Here is a 22,003-nt window from a genome sequence, read left to right on the forward strand (position 1 = left end):
AAAGCTCCAGTGTCCTACTCCTACTCTGGCCCTTTCCTCAACACCAGTAGGTATAAGAGAAGGTGTAAAGTGGTGCTTCCCACCAATATGTACATTTTTTAAGGATATAAAACTCTTGCCTAGTTGCTCAGCAAATATTGATTAAATACCTACATAGTATTTAATCCAGGGATAGGATGAACTGCTGGCTTCCTGTCAATTTCAGGAGCATTGAAATCCTTCCGCCCCCCACTCCCCTGCACTGTGTGGTAATTCATCTAAATCTGGAAGCTGACATTTATTCACTTCAAAGCATGTGACTCAAGAGGTCCATTCTTCACCCACACAAGTGGGAAATTGGAAAACCCCTTTAGATATACACAGACTCAGCTTGTATTTAGTCTTAGGTATAAAGGAGATACATCTCCAAGTGATGGTCTAGTAAGGGCATGGTAACAGTAAACACAGGTAATTTCATCAACAGAAGGTGGCCTTTGCTGAGGATGTAGAAAGTCTTCCTCCCTTTTAGAGTGAGGGGAAAGCTTGATTGGATTCCTGCCCTGCAAGGAGAAAGGATATGCTTAAGGAGTAGGCAGATCACTCTGATGTCTATCTTCTGAGAGAAAGGTGCTGTGATATATCATTTTTCTTTTCTTTCTCTGGACATTTATTATATAAATTCGGGGAAAGAGAAAGAAACAGCAGGCCGAGAAGATTCCCTAAATGCTTTGAAGACATTATCTTTGGGAATCCACTTAGTTTATACAAATTGTTAGCAAAATAACTCTTCTTCTTCTATTTATCCCAAATAAATGATAAACTGCTGGTCTGGTGTTATTTTTTTCCTTCTGCAAAGATAAAGTGAATTTTTTTTCTTGCTATCAAAAGATTTGAAAGCAAAAGTCCTTTTCCTATTTGTTAAGTGAAGTTTCCTTTTCAGACCCTCAAGAGCACACCTATAATATTTTCTAATCTATAGGAAAAAGTAAAAACTCATGCTGTGACTGAAAATCTTAGGGATTTGACTTTTTACTACAGCTATAAGTATGTTCTTTGGACCATTTTGATTAATGTACTATAATATTAGTGTTAGTCACTCAATCATGTCTGACTCTTTGCAACTCCATGGACTGGTAGCCCACCAGGCTCCTCTGTCCATGGAATTCTCCAGGCAAGAATACAGGAGTGGGTAGCCATTCCCTTCTCAAGGGACCGATCCAGGAATCGAACCCTGGTCCTGCATTGCAGGCAGATTCTTTACCATCTGAGCCATGGCTTTTGATTAATGTTAAATATTGAATAGAGTCAAATATCTACCCAAAGATACTGCAGAGATACACGCACAAACACATGCATATGTTACAGTGACAATTTAGTGTTTATACCACTCTCCATTACAAACACACATATAGACATACATGTACCCAACCGTATGCACACGAACACTCACACATAAGTAGGAAAAAATGAAGGAGAGTTTGATTCCACCAGAACAGTCATTCCTTCTTCTTTAATAATCTAACATATATTTTCTGAGTACCTACTATATGCCAAGTTCCTTACTAGAAATGAAAGATAAAAAGATGAATGTTACATGATTCCAGGATTATCTAGGCCTATACATCTCAATGCATGTGATATGACTAGGCACTGTAGATGTTTTCCAAATTAAAAAAAAAAAGTTTGGAAAATCAGCAAACCTTTTCAGAATTTTCATACACTCACATACACTGCAAATCTCTAAGAGAAAGACACATCATACAGTGAGTATTTCCGCAGCAGTTAATAGTTTTTCTCCAAAGAGCATCTTGAGGGGACAGTGTTTTTGAACTGGGAAATGCTAATCTGAATATTTTATTGGATTAAGGCTCTTAGAAGGAAAAGGGCCTAATGATACTTTTGAAACCTACATTTGCTTCTTTTTCCTTAAACTGGGAAGGAACATTGATGTATTTTTAAGTTAATCATTGAATTCTCTATAGCTAAGATTTTAAGCTTTTCATTAAAGATCATTACATACCCATCCTAGAAATGAATTTGAAAATTTTTTCAAAATTAAAGGAAATAAAAAGTCAAGTCAATCCAATCCTCCCATCAGGTTTAACTAACAATGTATGAAGAATGTTTTTATCTTTTCTGATATTTTTTATGCATGTACAAACAAATATTTTCTCCAAACTATTTTGCTCCTATGGACAGAGGAGCCTGGCAGGCTATGGTCGATGGAGTTACAAGGAGTCAGACATGACTGAGGTGCCTAAGCATGCACGCACATCCCTTTTGATAGAGATGGAAACTTCCTTTAATTTTTTGCCATCAAAATTACTGTTTCAGTGACTAAACCTTAAACATACATCTTTTTAAACCTGTCCAATCATTTTCTTGGTATAAGCATCTGGAAATGGAATTGTGTCAGGACTTCCACGTTTTACATTTTGGAAACCACTGCAGATTGTGTTGTTGTGGTGGTGGTTTTAATGATGTGCCAATTTTTATACCCAAGCTTTGAACTTTTACACAGACTTCAAAATTGGAAGATTTTTTAAAAGCAGTTTTCATTTTAAATGAACTTTAAAGAGATGAACAACTGAAGACTACTGTTCATTAGTGCCAGTTCTAAATATGTGTTTGCACTGTTGTATAAAACTAAGGCCATAGGCTTGAGGTCATAAGTAACAGTACTTAGACTGCATTGTAGTAATTCTTTTATAAATTTATGGGGATGTCAGAAAATCTTTATTTGCATCTTTACCTGATTTTGATTTTGAAAAGAAAGTGTGAAAGTGAAAGTTTTAATCATTCAGTCATGTCCAACTCTTTGTGACCCCTATAATCTGCTAGGCTCCTCTGCCCATGGAATTCTCCAAGCAAGAATACTGGAATGGGAAGCCATTGCCTCCTCCAGGGAATCTTCCCAACCCTGGGATTGAACCCGGGTCTCCTGCATTGCAGGTGGATTCTTTATCATCTGAGCCACCATCAAATGCTCATGCCTGCACTTTGATTCTGGGATGAGGTCAATATCATCAAACACATGATCGACGGATTATCACCAGCACCAGTTACACCAAATAACAACCTGTCTGCTCCAGTCCTTAGGCCAATTCACTACACTTAGCCATCTAGAATTGGTACACATTCTCAATATCTAATATACAGCCACTCTTGTTTTCACTATTTCTTTTATACTACAATCATAAAACAACCCTTTATTGTAAGGAAACTTGGTATTCTAATACATATTCCATAAGCAGCTTTCAATAAAGTAATATATAACAGTAAGGTAAAAATAAGTATAAGGTATACAAGAACGCTTTCCAATCTTTACAAAAACACTCACTTTAAAATGGATGGTAATGTTCAGTATGTAATAAGTCACAAACAAATACCTCTAAGTACAGTTTGCTTTATAAAGCTTTAAATCAAACCAAGTATAAGTTACACAGACAATTCTATTCAGTGTCATCTTTTTATACTTCCATACACCCTTGTCAATAAAATAGCAGTGACTCGAGAATAAATGATTCATAAGGCATTTACAACTTCTTGTCTCATGTAATTTATCTTTATAATTTTAAATTGCTAAAGAATCCCAAAGATCTTTTCTCACTAAAGTATTTTGAAATCATCCATATTTTATTAAATTTCAAGGACAACCCCTCACACCCACACCATGTACCCTCACACTTGAAATTAAGTAACCATTAAAATTGCTATCATAATCTTATACCCATAAGAAGAAAAAATAATCCTATATCAGAAAGTTACGTTTAGCAAACCACTCATCTTTTTCACCTGTCACATAATAACTGGTGATTATAAAGAATTGAAGCTGTTTATTTTAATTTCTGGAAACAATGAAATACCACTCTGAGTTTTAATTGTTCAGTCTGTCTTTTTAAAATTAAATGTCCTTCTTCTAGCTTTACTGTACATAATTTTTAAAAAGGCATGAGTATTCTTCAAGTTATCACACTAATTTCCTACATCATTCCCAAAATAAAAAACTTGATTTAGCCAAATATTAAATTATTGATATTACAAATCTGTTAATCTATAGCACATTTTACTTATTTGTGTAATTTTAAAATTCACTTTCATTTGATTGACTGTTTTAATCTTCCTTAACTAGTGAGTCACTGAAAACAAATGGTGCATTCCTAATACTATAAATATGAAAAATAGGAAGCACTTTGGGACTGCAGGGGAATACATTAAATTCAGTCCGTTTTCTAGTTAACATATTCTCATTCTGTTTGTGTAGAAACAGCATTGAAAAGACAGATCACAAATTCACGACCTCACAGAAACAAGGTCCTAATACTATGGGCTGACAGCAGAAATTGGCCCAAATCTCCAACCATTTCCCGTAAAGGACTCCGGCTACCTGGTGCCATCCAGGTACGGCATAGTTTGAATTGGGGGAACATCCAGTTTCACTCATCTGTCAGTGGGGTGGATTATTTCTTGAGAGATTGAGATTGGCTGCTTGGGATCAGAGCACTATCCATCTTACAGTGTAGGAGATGATGGTGAAGCTACCTATAAGAGCCTGCAGAGAGGGGGACCAGATATTCTTAAGCAGACGAGGAGGCAACTGTAAAGCCTTCACTCCATCCAGGGCTCTGAGTGAAAGATGTGTCATTTTTCACATTTCCCAGACACTTGATATGCACATGGTGTCTGCCAGCTCCTACTTTATGAAAGAGGTGATTTTTCAAGCTTAGGCAAATGTGGCAAAGCTCAGAGTCTGCTGGTGTCTCATTTTTTCTCATCATGTCACTTGTTTTAACCGATTTGAGAAAATGAGATTATGTTTTTCCTTTTTGCTCATTTATCCAGCTATTTATTTATTTATTTGCTCATTGAAGGAGGGGATTGTCACAGATAACTGGCCCTGATTTCTCTCTTGTTTTCATACACATTTCATTAGTGTCCCTGAAGATTTAAGACCCATGAAGGAAAACATCACAACTCTCATCACAGGAAGCATACATTTTCCCTTAAAATCAAGACTGAAGATTGCATTAAAGGAGATTGTATTTCTTACTGAAATAATGTAGAATATTGCTGTGTCCAAGATCTATGACTTCAATCTTTGCAGCTATTGTTGAAAACCCAAGAAAGTTGAATAAACCTAATACATAGAAACATTGGACTTTAATATTATTTTCATCTTTCTGCATCTAGAAGGGAGTATTTATAGTTTCTTCATTTCATCAGTGAATCTGAAATAGGTCTTAAATGTATAAGTACTTGGGGTTGAAATTTGTTTCAGTGCTGCAGTTTCTTGGAGTATTCGAGGTACAGATGAACCATGAACTGATGATAATAAGCAATTACTAAGAGTAAACAATGAAAAAAAATACTGAATTTAATTGCAGAGAGAACTTATGATGTGTTTCCCAGTTTAAAATTATTGTATTTTGATAACAAGCCCCACAAAGACATAACTTTACTTGTTACATAGCCACAACCCTTCACCAAAAATAATCTAATATATTAATCAATTAATTGAGAGAGAGTCTAAGTGAAAACTCATTGCAAAGTGTGCCATATTTCTTGACTGTATGCATAGGGCACAAAATAAGACAGGTGGAATTTGGTGGTATATTCTAGCCAGGTATCACATAGTTAAAATTAACAGCAAGAGTAAAAACAATATTGTTATCAGTAAGGATAATTAGCTGTGTGAATAGCAAGACGTCACTAATTCAACATCTGCGACATGCACGTTTGTAGTCTATTAAGTGGTGAAAGTGTGTTAGTTGTGCACTTTCTGACTCTTTGTGACCTCACTGACTGCAGCCCGCCAGGCCCTCTGCCCATGAAATTCTCCAGGCGAGAATACTGGAGTGGGTACCCATTCTCTTCTCCAGGGTATCTTCCCCACTCATGAGGCCAACCCTGGTCTCCTACATTGCAGGTGGATTCTTTACCATCTGAGCCACCAGGGAAGCCCCAGGATGTCAGTAATTCCTGATATTTCTGAAGAGTTTTATAGTTTATAAAGTACTTTTCTGAAGATTAGTTTATTTACACTCCCCACAATACCCCTAAATGAGAAATTGGGCCCAGAGAAGAAAAGTGACTTGCCCAGGGTCATGTCGCTAATGTTAAGTGACAGATGACAAGACTCAGACATGACTGAGCGCACCTGTGAGCACTTACATGCACGCGTGCGCACACACACACATGCACGCGCACTGATGATCTGGCCTGAGTTCTGTCATCCCCACAAGCCACCCCTTACCAGTTCTGCCATAGACCCCTTTCAGAATGCACTTCAAATGAGTCCCTGTACTGACATAACTGGAAAGTTTTCTTGAATTACATGAAGGTTCTCACAAAGCTTCAAAAAGGCTACATGGCAAAATTGTTCTCTGCTCTTTGAGGCATTATTTCCTCTTTGGGAAACAGGCTCTTGGAGATGAAATCAGATCGAAGTCTCCAATGCCAGATACTAGCTTTGTGAACTTAAGTCACCCAGACCCTCAGAACTTCAGTCTCCTGAGCAACACAGTGGGAAATCACACCTACCTGAGTAAGAATTAAGCCAAGCAACGTGGATTAACCTTCAGATCATGTCTAAAACACTCACATTAGCTGTTTCTGTTATGCATGCTTATCGTTAAGTATTATCATGACTAGAAATTTCTCACGTTATTTGTATGACTATGTAACAACACAAAGACGTTGTTTTTTTCTTTTCTTTTTTTTTTCCAGAGCAGATTGGTCATCTACTGATTGGAGGTAACCTGGGGATTCCAAGATCCACGTTTGTTTTTCCTCCAACTCCGCACTGATGCCTCGGACTCTGGCAGTGGTAGATCCAGTCTCAGAATACACGTGGAGCAGAAATACCAGCGCGCAGCATCCGCAAAGCCGTTTCCATACCCACCTGCAGGGGCACCAACGCCCCCTCGCCATCCCTCCCCGACCCAGGGGGTGGGGAAAGGGCAACTGGAGCCCAGAGGCAACCCCGGGCCTCTGCCTCAAGCTAAGGCCCCGCCAAACCCCTCTTCTCGGGGCGGCCCAAGTTGCAGCATTCAGCAGGCTGGTGCGCTCGCCTGCAGCCCGCACGGGAGAACCTGGGCGGCAGCAGCGCTTTTTCGATCCCGCCCCCAGCCAGGAAGCAGAGCCCAGGAAAGCAGCAAGCAGCGCCCTGGGAGGCGTTGCTGGAAGACAGTGTCGAAGAGCCCAGGATGGGTGCCCAGGCCGGCTGCAGAGGCAGGGAAAGGCAAAGGCATAGACGCTGCACCACGCAGCTGCAGGAAGCCGGGCGGATGGGAAAAAGCCAGAGAGGGATTTGGAAGGGAAGGAGTGTGTGTGGAAAGCTGGCAGCGCTAGAGAACTAAGGATCCGGAGGTTGAGGGCGCAACTGGTCCCCAGAGCCCGGACCTGGCTATCGGATGCGGGGCGGGGGAGGGGATGGGGTGCGCTGAAGGTGGAGGAAAAAGTGCAAGGGCTGAAGCTAAGCCGAAAATGGAAGGCAGCCTTTCCGAGAACCAGGACGGGTGAGGACAGTCGAGCTGAGGGAATAGTAATGAGAAAGCTGGAGCGGCGAAGGAGAGAAAAATACAGATTGAAGGGTGAGACCATGGAAGGGTGAGAAATATACTCTGAAAAGAAAAACGAAGAAAGAAAAATGCATCTGGAACTTAAAATTCGATATGGGGGGGGGGGGAGTCACGCTAGAGAGAACTTGTCCCCGATACTGCCAAGAGAGATAGGGAAAAAAAATAAAAGGCACCAAGCATACCGGAAGAACAGAAAGTGAAGGAGAGAAGAAAAGAGAGGAGACAAACCAGACAAGAACTAGTAAGTTGCTGTTTAATTTTTTTTCATTGACAAACTACTTCCAAAGTTAATTTCGGCACTAACATGCGCACAAAATCCTTAGCCACATACACACCAAAATTATGGTATCTATGCGTCAGACAAATGCAGCCCAGGATCATGGACACACTTTCTCAATTGCAAATATCGTATTTTGCCTCTTAAAAAATTTTTCAAGTCTTGAAAGTTATCCCACCTTTTGCAGAATATTTCACTATTGGCCAAGGTATCCACAAACAAAAGACTTCTACTTTATGCACCAAGGGATGGTGGGACTCCTAGACAGAATCACATTTTCCGAACAGTTATTGGAAATACATCCACGGCATTTCAGTATCCCCCACACTCCCCGTAGCATCCAGCCAACAGTAAGTCTTGGAATTCCGAGGCAAGCTGCCCACACTGTAGCACTTTCTCTCACTTGCCTTCAACCATCTGTTAGAAGACCGCAGTGAGGCTGGAGATTGGAGGCTACTGTGGAGCCAGCCTCCGACTTACCTGGTCGGTGCAGGTGATGCTGCTGAAAAGTGTGCTGAAGGGATCCATGGCAGAGCAGCACCGCGCAGGCACTTATCCACAAATACAGGACCCAGGACATCGCAGAGACCATTGCCATTCTCTAAAGAGAACATTAGAAAGGAAGAATTATCCCCGGCTTTGAGCCCCCAGCTCTGTCAGTCCCACTGATGAGAGAAGGGGTGTCTCAGACGTCATGTTCCTTTGCTACTTTGCTGGCTAGAATTAATGACCTGGCAGAGGTCATGGCATAAAGTGGGGTTGAGAGAGAAATCACTCTCCATGAGATCATGAATCCATCTTTGAAATTCTGCAAAACCAAACTCTTAGGATAGCTGAAATACAGAAATAAAGTTTTTGACTATCTGTTAGGCAGTTTGAAACACTATACCCTGACTAAATATCCTCTTTTACACAATTATCTTTAAGCTATAGTTATTCCAGGCATTGAAAGTCTGCATGCTCCTGTTCATTCTAACTTCATTGCAAGTCTGACATAAGCCTGGAAGGAAAGAGTGGATTTTTTTTTTCAATTCTACAGTCATGAATTTTTAATTCCAGTGCTGTCTTCTAAACTAAGAAATCATTTCTCAGAGGCATGTTGTAATCTCCTGAAAGAACTGGTGTTTGGGGCTGGACTTAAAATCAGAAGGAATTGTCTTCAGCCAAAATGAGTTTCAGATACAAGATCTAAGATCTATGCATCTCTCCTAAAGCAAACCATAATTTACAATATTGCTTTGCCTCCTAAGATCTTATTGTGGCATTTGTTGAGTGTTGATGAATATGCATATACAGGTGGTATACGTATTTATGGACGAACATCCACCTTTTCTCAGGCGCTGAAACTTTGACAGTCTTCTCAGCACCTATGAGAATCTTAGGAGGTACAAAAGCTCAACTGCGCTACATATTGTCCAATTTCTCAAACAACACCTTATGCTGCATTTCATATTTGCCAAATTAATCAAACTTGAAGCATCGTCCTTACTCAGCCAGTGATACGGAAGCATTTTCTATATAAGAATCCAGTTAAGTGTATGCTTTTCTCTTAGAGCTTTGGACCCAAGATTGTTTCTTTTTTTTCATCTTTCCACTGTCAGATCATATACTTCAAGTATTTAAACTCTACATTTAAAACCTCCTAGTGACCTCCCAGTGTGGCTTCTTTATTCATGGAAATTGGCCCTCTTTCAAAATCTGTGATGTTCAGTAAGCAAAATATATACATTATACCTGTGTGTGTGTGTATGTATACAGACAAAATACAAGATAATTTGTGGGTTTTAGGAGAGAGAGACTTAGTCTTTAAGAAGGGTTTTAAAATTATAATAGACAAATGGTGACAACCATAATTAAGTGCAAAGTAGGAAAACATTATGTTCAACAGCATGATGCCTTTCATGCCCTGGTCTGTGATTCACATGGACCATTCACTTTATAATTAGTTTCACAGCCCAGTGTTTACTTTTGTGTATAACAGATTTAGCCTCATTGTCTTCAGAACTATCAGTGTACCATAGATGCATTCTCTTCAGATAAAAGCAACACCCCACCTATGAATTCTGAAATGAATGCATCTGGGTGCCTGCAAATTATAGAAAGGCAAAATAGAGCGGATGGTGGCATGCAAAGACTTTGTGAATTTCAGTTAAAATGTACTAGGAATTCATCTAAACTTGAAAAAACCCTACCAGGATAAAAACTTAACAGTTTTTCAATGACTGCTTTCTCTTCTTCACCTATATAAATCTTAGCAGTCAAAATTGCTGTGGTTTGACATTTGCAATATTTTCCTTCTTTTTATTTTTTTTTCATTTAACTTTCTTTAATTCTTAACATTACTTCTAAGGCTCCTGCAAATAGCTCTCTTTGCTCACTCTCTTAGCAAGAGGTGATCTCTATGTTAATAGGTGTTTCCCCCCAAAATAATGCATTCAGCCTTACATAGGTCTCTAGACCTGACTAAATAGACTTCAAATCTGCTTTCTGAATCTTAAATCCTTAAAGAGGCTTCTTACCTGAAAAATCCAGCCAAGAGCAGAGTACTCTATTAGTGTTCATTGGAAAGCTCTAACACTTTCTAAAATCCATCTGTGCCACAATTGGAGATTTTTTTTAAAAAGAGCTTCCCAATAATCTTCTTTATCAGGATTAAAAAATATATATATGTTTTTCTCTTCCGATGTTACTTCCACAGTAAAGAAGACATTGGGTTCATTCAGACTGTATTGTCAGAAAAGGAACCAAGGTTTGAGGGCTGGAAACCTTGTCATTTTCACCTTTAAATCATCTCCTGGCGTCACCTCTGCCAGACGAGACCTTTGAAATGATGGTGAGATAATGTGCAGTTTCCTGATGAGAATCAGTTTATAGTTAATGACGGACCATCCCCACTCCAGAGCATTCAGGGCAGAGTAAGGCAGCAAAATGTAGGAGCAGGGCTGCTATACGGCGCTGTAAGTAGCAATAGTCTCTTTCAATACATCCCTCCTCTGTAAAGTATCACATGTCTTAAAGTGACATTACCCTCTATTACAGCTACAGTGAATTGTAATACCTGCCCACTAACTATTGAACAACTCAAGCAGCACTTTAACACTGTATTGCCCAGTACTTTCTGTTAGAGATTTTACTGATACTGTTCATTTACCAAAAGAAGAAAGAGGGAAGGAGAAACAAAAGAAAAAAGCATTCTGCAAAATACTGATAGTGTTAATGGGTGTTAGATTTCTAACAGCAAATGGGAAAGTGAAAAATATAAGCCATTTCTTACCTTTTAAGGTTCTTTTAACCAGTAAGTTAACCCAAAATATTGTTGAGTTTATACAAATTTAAGTCTGTCAATTATTTCAGCAGCTAAATGTGGGAACATGATCTACCTAGATTACAGTATAGATGTGTATAGGAGTAAGCCTAAAACAAACCTTCTGAGTTTTTTTAAAACATGTTTAATACATAGAAATACATCATTTTCAGCATTGAAGAGTGGGTTTTGACAAAGAAATATGCTCAAGACATTTTATAAAAATTTCCTTCAAATAATATGCTCGGGTGGGAAGAGGAAACACTCAAAAGTTCAAAATTTTGTTTCCAGTGCTAGGGTTTAGACACTTTCTTCTTTGAAAATATAGATATGATGGTACCTACACATAAATGATGCATATGAAGTGACCTAGTTTTCACTTACAGATTGCACTGACAATGATTCACTCAAATAAATCAATCAGTTATCCACTTATAAAGCACCTACTATGTGTTAGGTGCTCGGGAACAAGGGGGAAAATAACATTGATGTGATTGCCACCGTCATACATCATACTGTATAGTCTTTATTTATTTTTTTTTATTTTCAAAATTAAGGTAGTTCTTATAATATTCTGGCTTCAGCAACCTCTTCAAGTGCCTCCGAGTACTCTCTGGGCTTTCTCAGTCATTATAAAGAAAGTTTGATGTTGCAGTGCATCTTCAGAAGCTATCGTTCTCTCCCTCCATTTACACAAAGTGAGACACTGAGACACCCTTCAAACACATCACTCCTCATCCCCGGTCCTGCACAGAATAGCTTGGACCCTAACATCTGTTTATTAAAGCTCATCACTAAACAAATTTCAAGATAACAGTAAATACAAATCTTAGAGTGAACGTAAGTCGAGTGCCAAAGTTCTAGGTGTGATTGTGTATTTCATTTCTATGGTTCATTATTGTTGAGTTGGTGAATATATATAGTAAGCTCACACCATTCAATCTCAAGACAAAAGTGATTAAAACTACAGTAGCAGTTGTTGTTTGGTCGCTCAGTCGTGTCTGACTCTTTTGCGACTTCGTGGATTGCAGCTCACCAAGTTCCTCTGTCCATGAAGTTTTCCAGGTAAGAATATAAGAATGGGTTGACATTTTCTTCTCTGCAGGATCTTCCTGACTCAGGGATCAGACTGGCATCTCCTGCCTTGACAGGCAGATTCTTTATTGCTGAATCACCAAGGGAAGCCCACAGTAGCAGTAGGTAAGGTGTATTTAAACCCTCACCATGTGCTGATGCTACTCCAAAGTATGTTGTTTATAAGGTGTAATTTAATCCTTTTTACCAACCCCATAAGATAAATATCATTATTATTTTCTTCATTTCATGAATGGGGAACCAGAGAGTGAATAGGGAGATTAAGAAACTTACTCAAGGTATTATAGCTGCTAAGTGATAGGGCAGACCCCAACAATCTGGGTCAAGAGCCCATCTCCTAAACACTAGGATTAAATACTTCATAGAAAAAAAAAAAAACCTACCCTCCAAAATTAGCCATTATATTTTCTTATTTCTTTTCAATTAATACAGTCTTCAAAAATTATTATATATTCATTCAAGACTTACATGCTGAGTATATTCCAGGCATTTGAAGTGTAGAAATATGAAAGGCAGTCTTTACCTCATGGCTTTTTGTTTTGTTTTTGCTATGCTAGTGTGTGCGAGTCTGACTCTTAGCAGCCTTATGGACTGCGGCCCATCAGGCTCCTCTGTTCTTGGGATTCTCTAGGCAAGAATGCTAGAATGGGTTCCCATACCCTCCTCCAGGGACTCTTCTCAACCCAAGGATCAAACCCACATCTCTTATGTCTCCTCCATTGGCAGGCATGTTCTTCACCACTAGCACCACCTGGGAAGACTTTACTATGATAATGCATTAGAATTAGAAGGAAAGGGCTTCCCTTGTGGCTCAGCTGGTAAAGAATCTGCCTAGAATGTGAGAGACCTGGGTTCAGTTCCTAGGTTGGGACGATCCCCTGGAGAAGGGAAAGACTACCCACTCCAGTATTCTGGCCTGGAGAATTCCAAGGGAGTCGCAAAGAGTTGGACATGACTCAGCAACTTTTACTTTTCACATTTGCTAATAAAGGCTACCATTTTGAAAACTGTACATTATATTTTTCATTTCTAGGGATTAGACTAAGGTTCAACATCATTTCTTATCTATGATTCAGTTTCATAAACTTGAAATACATACTAATACATACATACTAATACATACTAATGGATGTTCAAGGCACTCAGATAGGCATTGTTAGAATTTTTAAAAAAGACTGGAATAATGACTTTCCCTTTCAATCTTAAGTGGCTTCTATATTTGCATATGATGGAACAAGAATGTCAGACTAGCTCCATTTTCTTTTCTAAATACCCTGTCCATTGTATTGCTGCCAATGATCATTTTCCCAAATAATATAAGCATCAACAAATATTGACACTTAAGGCAATTTAGTCCATTCTCCCAACGCAAAGCAAAGTCATTCTCATGCCTTTCAAAGAAGCCTTTCCACCTTTGGCCATCAAAGGACTTCATCACCTGATCACTTTCTTGTTGGGTGGGCCATAATGTTTTGGCCAATGAGGTGTCAACCAGACTGATGGTATCTTTTTGAGGCTGAAGGACTGTTGAAGCAACACTTTTCAGATTGCTCTTTGCCTCTGGAACAGGACCCATCTTCCTGGATCCTTGAGAGACTGTAAAGAGCAGAGGTCCTCATCTTCACCTTGCCACTCACAACAGATGTAGATAGTAATAAGAAATACTGTGTTCTTTAAGCAATTGAGATTTGGGGGCTATTTGTTACTGCAATATAACCTAGTCTGTCCTGACTGATACTTTAACCTATATCAATCATGTATTACTTGAATTATGTTCCATTTACTTCCCTAAGCTATAGCAGAATATCTACATCAGGCCTAGTTCATATCTTCACAGAGCTCCATGGTATAGATACCCACTGGAGATTTTTGATCAGAGCATTATAAATCCAAAGCATTGATTATTGCAGCCAGTATCCCTTCAGATTCTCATAAACCAGGAGTTATAAACTGAACATTCACATGCCCATGGCCAGGCTGGCTCCGTTATACAAGCATGATATTGCAAAAGGCAAAGGTCTACCACGCCACTATTATAGCCCTTCCAGTTACAGGACTTTAAGATACCTACTCAGTGGGGCCAAACTCCTAAAGATATAATTTCAAATATAGTATCTATGTGTATGTATATCTGTTTATGTAAAAAAGAGAGAAAATCATATTCACTAGAACTTCTCCCCATGGAAAAACCCATGTTTACTCAGAAGACCCAATGAAAATAATTGAGGGTAAAAGATAAAACTCAAAATGTTTACATAGCCAAGAATGTTCAGCATATTGCCCTGCATAATGAAAGGTATGGGATGGAGGAATGGAGGATAGAGGAACCAGTAGAGCAGAAACCTGGAAAGGGGAAAAATGGTGGGGGTGGGCAGAAAACAGAGAGAGAAAGAGAGAGAGGCAGAGGTTCTCTAGAGGCTCAGGAAGAGAAGGACTGGGGGCAACAGAAATGTCCAAAGGGGATTTCCCGGTGGAAACCTGCATCCTGTGGGGTGTGACTTCACCCTTGGTCTCTTCAAATGATTAAAAACAGTTTTAAAATACAAAAAAATCATATATACTTTGTGTTAGTAAGTTAATTGGGAAACACATTGAAGGGGTAAAATCCTGGATCCAGGCCCGAAGTACCACCAGAAAATCTCTCAGTTCCCTGATTACCACACTTTTCATTTCTTGGCATTAGAAATAAAATCCATTTTCACTTTAGTTTAGGAACAAGCCACTTAATAATTTGGCTAATTTGAATTCACAAATGTGCAGGAAAAACACATTTGAGACATGCAAAATTTTATGTCTATGCATATTTCTAAATTAAAAAAACAACTAAAGGAATTTAAATAAATTACATCTGGACTGAGAAAGATGCCAAGTTTCAGTCCAATGCAAATGGAAGTGGTTTAGATGTATGCCATTTAAAGGAGTTCTAAGTATTTCCTGAAATAACACAATTTGGGTTGTGATTTCACAACTCTATTGTTTTTTTCTTGTTCCATTTCAGTTGGCTAATGGAAATGAAGTTATGGGTGAGAGGATCATTGTCATTATCTCCAATCTAGATGCTTTCTATACCACTGAAACTCAGTTTCTCTTTTCTGTAGTCACTGGGGCTATCCATCAATTGGCTGACAATGTCTGTTTTCAGTCTCTGATTATGAGAAGACAATATACCTCTTCCCTTGGCTAAGTAATAATGCTACCCTATCTTTCTCCTGTAACACAATTGCATAAATTATTTGTGTTATATCATGCTTTGTCTGGAACTCACTTAAAATTTTCCTGTCTCCCCTGGTGTCCTAATATGTGGCCCATATCAGATACACAACAACATCCCTAGCTTGTTAGTCTTACTTTGGGACCTAAATAAAATGTGTATACTTATGTTATTTCTTTATTCTGTACCTTGTATTGTTTTAAAATACATTTAAGATGAGGAAAAAATGAAGAGAAAGCAAATGTACAAGAGAATATGAGTTACATAATATATAATATCTGTGATGATTGATGAACATGTATTAATAATGATGATGATGATGATGCTATTGTCTTAATACCTTTTGTCTAGAGAGAGGAATCTTTTTATATGCCAAGCCCCTGGCTTAGCATTCACATGCAGTGTCTCATTTAATACTCACAAATATGCAAATAGGTCTGTATTACAGTCAACTCTATTTTATCAGTGAAAACACAAATTTCAGAGAAGTTAAGTGATTGAACTAATGTCACACTTCTCATAAGGTTGAACACCTTTGATGCAAACTCATATTTGATTTTCAGAACCGAAGCTCTAAGCAACGAAATTCTAGGTAAATGATATTGCCAAGAAATGAAAAAAAAATTACAAAATAAAGATAAAAGCCACATAAGCTAAGTAAGATAAGCCTAATGAGAACTTTGAAAGTGAACCACAAACCATCAAGTGACAGAGGAAGTACTAATTTGACTCAAAGCCTCCTAGCAGTAGAAGTGAAGAAGAGACAAATTATTTCATAAAAATGTGCAGCATCCATAAGGTAAAAAGCCAAGAAAAAGCACACCCACCAAAAAAGCCAAAAAACTGCTCCAGAAATAAGACTTAATGAGCAGAGGCTGAATCATTTGGTGACTCTCAGTTTGGTAATTTGGATGTGGATACACAAGCCAGAGTTTTCAGTAACTGTAAGAAAAGGGAAACGGAAGGCGAGATTTCTCTTCAGCTAGAGGAAAAGATAACCTTCATGTAGGAGTCTCATTTTTCACCTCCAGCAGCCTATCTCTTCAATTACTTTATCAATTATAATTCCTCACTGCTTATCTTGTCTGTCTTCCAGGCAGCAGGAAAAGAAAGAATAAGGTCATTTCTTCTGTTCTTCCGCATCTCATCTCCTTATTCTCTTTTTAGAGCAGAAAGAAAGTTGAAACCACTAACAGCTTCACTTCCATTGCACCAATGAAAGTGATAAATAAACTGAACTTTCAAAGAACAAGTGGTCTCTTTATTATGAGAATATGAGTATATATTATGAGCACATAAAGGTTGTGAAAATGACTGCTTTGGTGATAATAATAAAAACAGTAACATGATTTCTTTGGCTTATAAAATGCTCAGATCCATAGCCAGATTCATAGTCACTATCTCCCATACCCACTCTGACCTAAGAAATGGCCCTTCACAGACTCTGTGTCTTAAATCTCTCTACTCTCTCCCTGTCCATTCAAACATATACACCCCAAATACCACCATCTTTTATTTGAATTATAACAATACTTCCTTAACTAGTCCACTTGCCTTCAAATGTGAACATTCTATGCATCTCTTTCCCACTCTGCCACCAGAGGGAATGGGTTTGAGATGCGTGTTGATCATGCCACCCAAGCAAACCTTGAAAACCTTTCAGTGGTTTTCCCATTGTGCTTAAAACAAAGCCCCAATTCATGGCCATGGTTGACAGGGCTCTGCATGAGTTGGCCCCCGTCTACTTCTCTAGGCTCATCTTTTACAAACATTCTCACTCAGCTCCTACTACACTCCTGGGTCCTTGAGTGGGATACAGTTTCTCTCAGTTGTCTTCTGGAATGCTCCAAACCAAATCGTCACCCTGACATGTGCTCTCACAGTATGTCATCTCTATAGCCTTAATTACCATTGTAAATAACTGTTTCTAGAATTATTTATGATATCTGTTTTATTTCTTTACTGTAAACACTATAAGAGGGGAACTAGCACCTTGTTCACTCCTCTATTGTCAGAATCAAAAAAATATATATTTATGTATATGTATATATATATATATATATACACACATATATATATATATATACACACACACACACTGTGTAGCATATAGTAGAGACTCAAGTGTTTGTATGTGTAAATAAACAATAATCAATGAGTCAAAAATAAAATATGAGGCCACTATCGAGATGGCATGTATGATCAACAGTTTTTTCAGAAATAAGTATATTTTGTGCCCTCCTCCAAGGCTTTATTTGTTCTTTTTGGTAGTACACATGTATGAAGTAGCAATACATATTAAGGATGACTGCCTTGTTCTGTTTGAGACTATTGTTTTGACACTAAGTGAAAGAAAGTGGCCCATGTATTGTTTAAACCCTTACCTACCTGCCACTAAATCTATTTTGGAGACTTTTTGTTTGTTTGTTTTGCCTAGAAGAAAAAAAAAAATGCTGTCCTGAATTTTCAGCCCTGGTACTTAGTATCTAAATATGATCTGATGGTACAATTCACAGCTGACCCCGGAAGAATAACAAAAATCTACAAATGTTAAAAATTGAAGAAAAAAAAAAAACACTTAGAATTTCATTACTTTGAACCTAGAAGAAATCTCCCCCAAACCTCCTTGTTCAGCCTCTCTGTTGTACACGAAATAAAAAGACCTAAGAAAGGGAAGAGGCTTTCTTGAGGGAATACAGTGAGTTCACTGGTGTGGGTCACATTAGAATACAAGTCTCCTCATCTTATATGCTCTCTTCTCTTCTCTTCTCTCTCTCTCACTCTCTCTTTCATAGCACTATCCAGTAAACGTTTCTCTGAGACTGGAAATGTTCTGTATCTGTGCTGACCTAGATGGTAGCCTCTATCTTCATGTGGCTATAAAGTACTTGAAATGTGTTTAGTGCAAACAAGAAAATGAAATTTTTCCTTTTATTTCATTTTAATTAATTTAAACTTAAATAGCTTCATATGGTTAGTGGAAATTGTACTGAACAGCACAGCTCTAAAATACGTTAGCTAGATTAAGGAAAATAAATGCAATGACGTCAAATAATTTTTAGTAAGCTAGCAGAAAAATCTGAACTACCTCACAGTAACCTTCCAGAATTAGGACAACATTGAAGAAGGTAAAATGAGCTTGGTTACAAGTAATAGGAGAAGTTCAGAAACAATGCAAACTGGAGTAAATAAAACAGAGGATGTAAGTTTTCTTAAAGGTGCCTTGTTCACAGGTAGGGCTCACCTCCTGGTGGGTTTGACTCAGTAACTCCACTAAGCTATCAAGGATGTAACTCAGTTTCAACTTTCTCTCTGCTGTGCAAGGGGTCATTCTAAAGTACACTTCCCATCATGGATGAAACACAGAGGCCAAAAGCTGTCTGAGATATGATCTTATTCATCCACGTATGGGAACAGAAAGGATTGTTTCAAGAAGCTCTCCTGAGATAAGCAAGGAAGAGTCTTTATTAGCTTCCCGTAGCAAACCACTTCTCAGAGCTCCTTAGCTTGTCTTGGATCACTTGCCCCTACCTGAGCCAGCTACCTTGATCAGGGGGAAAAGATCACATGGTTGGACTGAGGGCCACAGCATTAGTCCCAAACCCAAGTCAAGAGAGAAATTAACTTCCTCCAAAAGAAATGAATGGAATCGGGGAGGTCTGATACTTAAATGAAGTGAAAGTGAAGTCACTCAGTCGTGTCTGACTCTTTGCCACCCTGTGGACTGTAGCCTATCAGGCTCCTCCATCCATGGGATTTCCAGGCAAGAATACTGGAGTGAGTTGCCATTTCCTTCTCGAGGGGATCTTCCTGACTCAGGGATAGAACCCTGGTCTCCTGCATTGTAGGCAGATGCTTTACTGTCTGAATCACCAGGGAAGTCACTTACATGAAAATCAGGACAATAATTTGGAAGAAAGGATGAATATTGAAAACAACCACAGTGTGGACAAAAGCTGGTGGTATTTTCATATATATTTGAGGACTAAAGTACTTTGCCATTTTTGTATTTTTTTCTACTTAAAAGCAGTATGGTTTTGTTTTGGAAAGGTAAGCTTCCCCTCCCTCTTTGAATCTCTTTCCCTCCTCCACGCCTATCAGAGAGTCCTGGTCTATAAGTAACAGTGCAGATGGGGTAGGAGTAGTGTAGCTCCATCCCCAGTGAACTCCCACCTCTGGAGTCAGTGCGGAGGCAACGGTGCTTCTCAAGGAGTTGAGGAGAGAAAGAACAGGTGACATTGCAGAAGAACTGGGATGCTGAGGCCTTGAACAGCATTATTTCTGGAATTTCACTTGGTAGTTTCTTCCGTGAGGATATTCAAGGATGAATGGACCTGGAGCAACTGAAGCAGAAAGCTGTGAAGCTGTGGAATCAGATCCAGAGATCAAGTCCTGAGCCATTGGAGTGGGAGCACTGACTCTAAGACCCTAGGCTACCAAAGAACTAACCCTAGGGAGTATCAAATACTGAGAACTCACACAAAGGAAACCACTTGAATACAAGACCCAGCATCACCCAACCAGCATTAGCACCCTGTGCAGAACGCCTCATCTAAAAAACAGACAAAATGAAAATATAAATCCAATCATCAGCAGACAGGATTACCACCTCATTCAGCCTAGCCCATCAGAGGAAAAACAAACAAACAAACAAAAACTCAGCACAAATCTCACACTATGAGAAGCTTACACAAACTATTGGACCAACCTTAGGAAGGCAGAAACCAAAAGGATGAAAGAATTCACCTTGAAGCCTGGGAAAAGGAGACCTCAAGCACAATATGTTTAAAACAAATAATGAAAAGGCAGAGAAATGCTACACAAGTGAAGGAAACTAACAAAGACAAAACACAAAGAAAGTATATTGAAAGTATATTGAAAGCAGCAATCCACTCCAGGACTATTGCTTGAAAATCCCATGGACAGAGGAGCCTGGTAGGCTACAGTCCATGGGGTTGCAAAGAGTCAGACACGACTGAGCGACTTCACTTCACTTTACTTCATGGGCTTCCCTGGTGGCTCAGAGGGTAAAGCATCTGCCTGCAATGCAGGAGATCCGGGCTAGACCCATGGGTCGGGAAGATCCCCTGGAGAAGGAAATAGCAACACACTTCAGTAATCTTGGACTTCTCTGGTGGCTCAGATGGTAAAGCATCTGTCTACAATGTGGGAAACCTGGGTTCAATCCCTGGGTTGGGAAGATCCCCTGGAGAAGGAAATGGCAATTCACTCCAGGACTATTGCCTGGAAAATCCTATGGACAGAGGAGCCTGGTAGGCTATAGTCCATGGGGTTGCCAAGAGTTGGACAAGAAGGTGCAACTTCACTTCACTTCACTTCACTTCACTTCACTTCACTTCACTTCAGAAGAATTAAAGAATAAACATACAGAGACAAATGACACAATTACTGAAATTAAAAATACTCTGCTGCTGCTGCTGCTAAGTCGCTTCAGTCGTGTCCGACTCTGTGTGACCCCATAGACGGCAGCCCACCAGGCTCCCCCGTCCCTGGGACTCTCAAGGCAAGAACACTGGAATGGGTTGCCATTTCCTTTTCCAGTGTGTGAGAGTGAAAAGTCAAAGTGAAGTCGCTAAGCTGTGTCTGACTCTTAGCGACCCCATGGACTGTAGCCCACCAGGCTCCTCCATCCATGGGAATTTCCAGGCAACAGTACTGGAGTGGGGTGCCATTGCCTTCTCCGAAAAATACTCTAGAAGGAATCAATAGCAGAATATCTGAAGCAGAAGAACAAATCAGTGAGCTGGAAGATAAAATGGTGGAAGTAAATTCTGAAGAGCAGAATAAAGTAAAAAGAATGAAAAGAACTGAGGATAGTCTCAGAGACCTCTGGGACAATATCAAATGCACGGACAATATCAAATGCACCAACATTCGAATTATAGGGAATCCCAGAAACAGAAGAGAAAAAGAAAGGGTATGAGAAAGTTTTTGAAGAGATTATAGTTGAAAATTTCCCCAGCGTGGGAAAGGAAATAGACAATCAAATCCAAGAGGCACAAAGAATCCCATACAGGATAAACCCAAGATTACTGTACCTGGCAAGGATCTCATTCAAAACTGATGGAAAAATAAAAGAGCTTTCCAGACAAGCAAAAGTTAAAAGAATTCAATACCACCAAACCAGCTTTACAACAAATGTTAAACAGGCTTATATAGTCAAGAAATACAACAGAAGAAAAAAGGTCTACAAAATCAACCCCAACCAATTAAGAAAATGGCAATAAGAACATATGTATCAGTAATTACTTTAAATGTAATTACTTTAAATAGATTAAATTCTCCAACCAAAAACACAGACTTGCTGAATGGATACAAAAACAAGACTCACATATATGCTGTCTACAAGAAACCCACTTCAGACCTAAAGACACATATAGACTGAAAGTGAGAGGATGAAAAAATACATTCTATGCAAAAGGGAAGCAAAAGAAAGCTGGAGTAGCAATCCTCATATCAGACAAAATTGACCTTAGAATTAAAGACTATTACAAGAGATAAGGAAGGACACTACATGATGATAAAGGGATCAATCC

At 39.0% G+C, this 22,003-nt stretch overlaps 1 protein-coding gene and 1 long non-coding RNA gene across 4 annotated transcripts in view; one reads left to right on the forward strand and one right to left on the reverse strand.

Annotated features, from left to right (window-relative positions):
* The window catches only part of TAFA1 (TAFA chemokine like family member 1), a 900,385-nt gene that overhangs the window by 509,939 nt on the left and 368,443 nt on the right, over positions 1-22,003 (reverse strand). For all 3 annotated transcript variants that reach the window (XM_069561846.1, XM_069561844.1, XM_069561845.1), the window contains exon 5: positions 8,317-8,437. In XM_069561846.1, coding sequence (XP_069417947.1) covers positions 8,317-8,437 — 121 coding nt within the window. The remainder of the gene's footprint in view (positions 1-8,316; positions 8,438-22,003) is intronic.
* The window catches only part of LOC138424635 (uncharacterized), a 52,985-nt gene continuing 38,238 nt past the window's right edge, over positions 7,257-22,003 (forward strand). Inside the window, exon 1 of the long non-coding RNA XR_011250894.1 lies at positions 7,257-7,800. This is a non-coding gene — a long non-coding RNA (uncharacterized lncRNA). The remainder of the gene's footprint in view (positions 7,801-22,003) is intronic.

Source organism: Ovis canadensis, chromosome 19 (assembly GCF_042477335.2).
Source record: "Ovis canadensis isolate MfBH-ARS-UI-01 breed Bighorn chromosome 19, ARS-UI_OviCan_v2, whole genome shotgun sequence".
Lineage (NCBI taxonomy): Eukaryota > Metazoa > Chordata > Mammalia > Artiodactyla > Bovidae > Ovis > Ovis canadensis.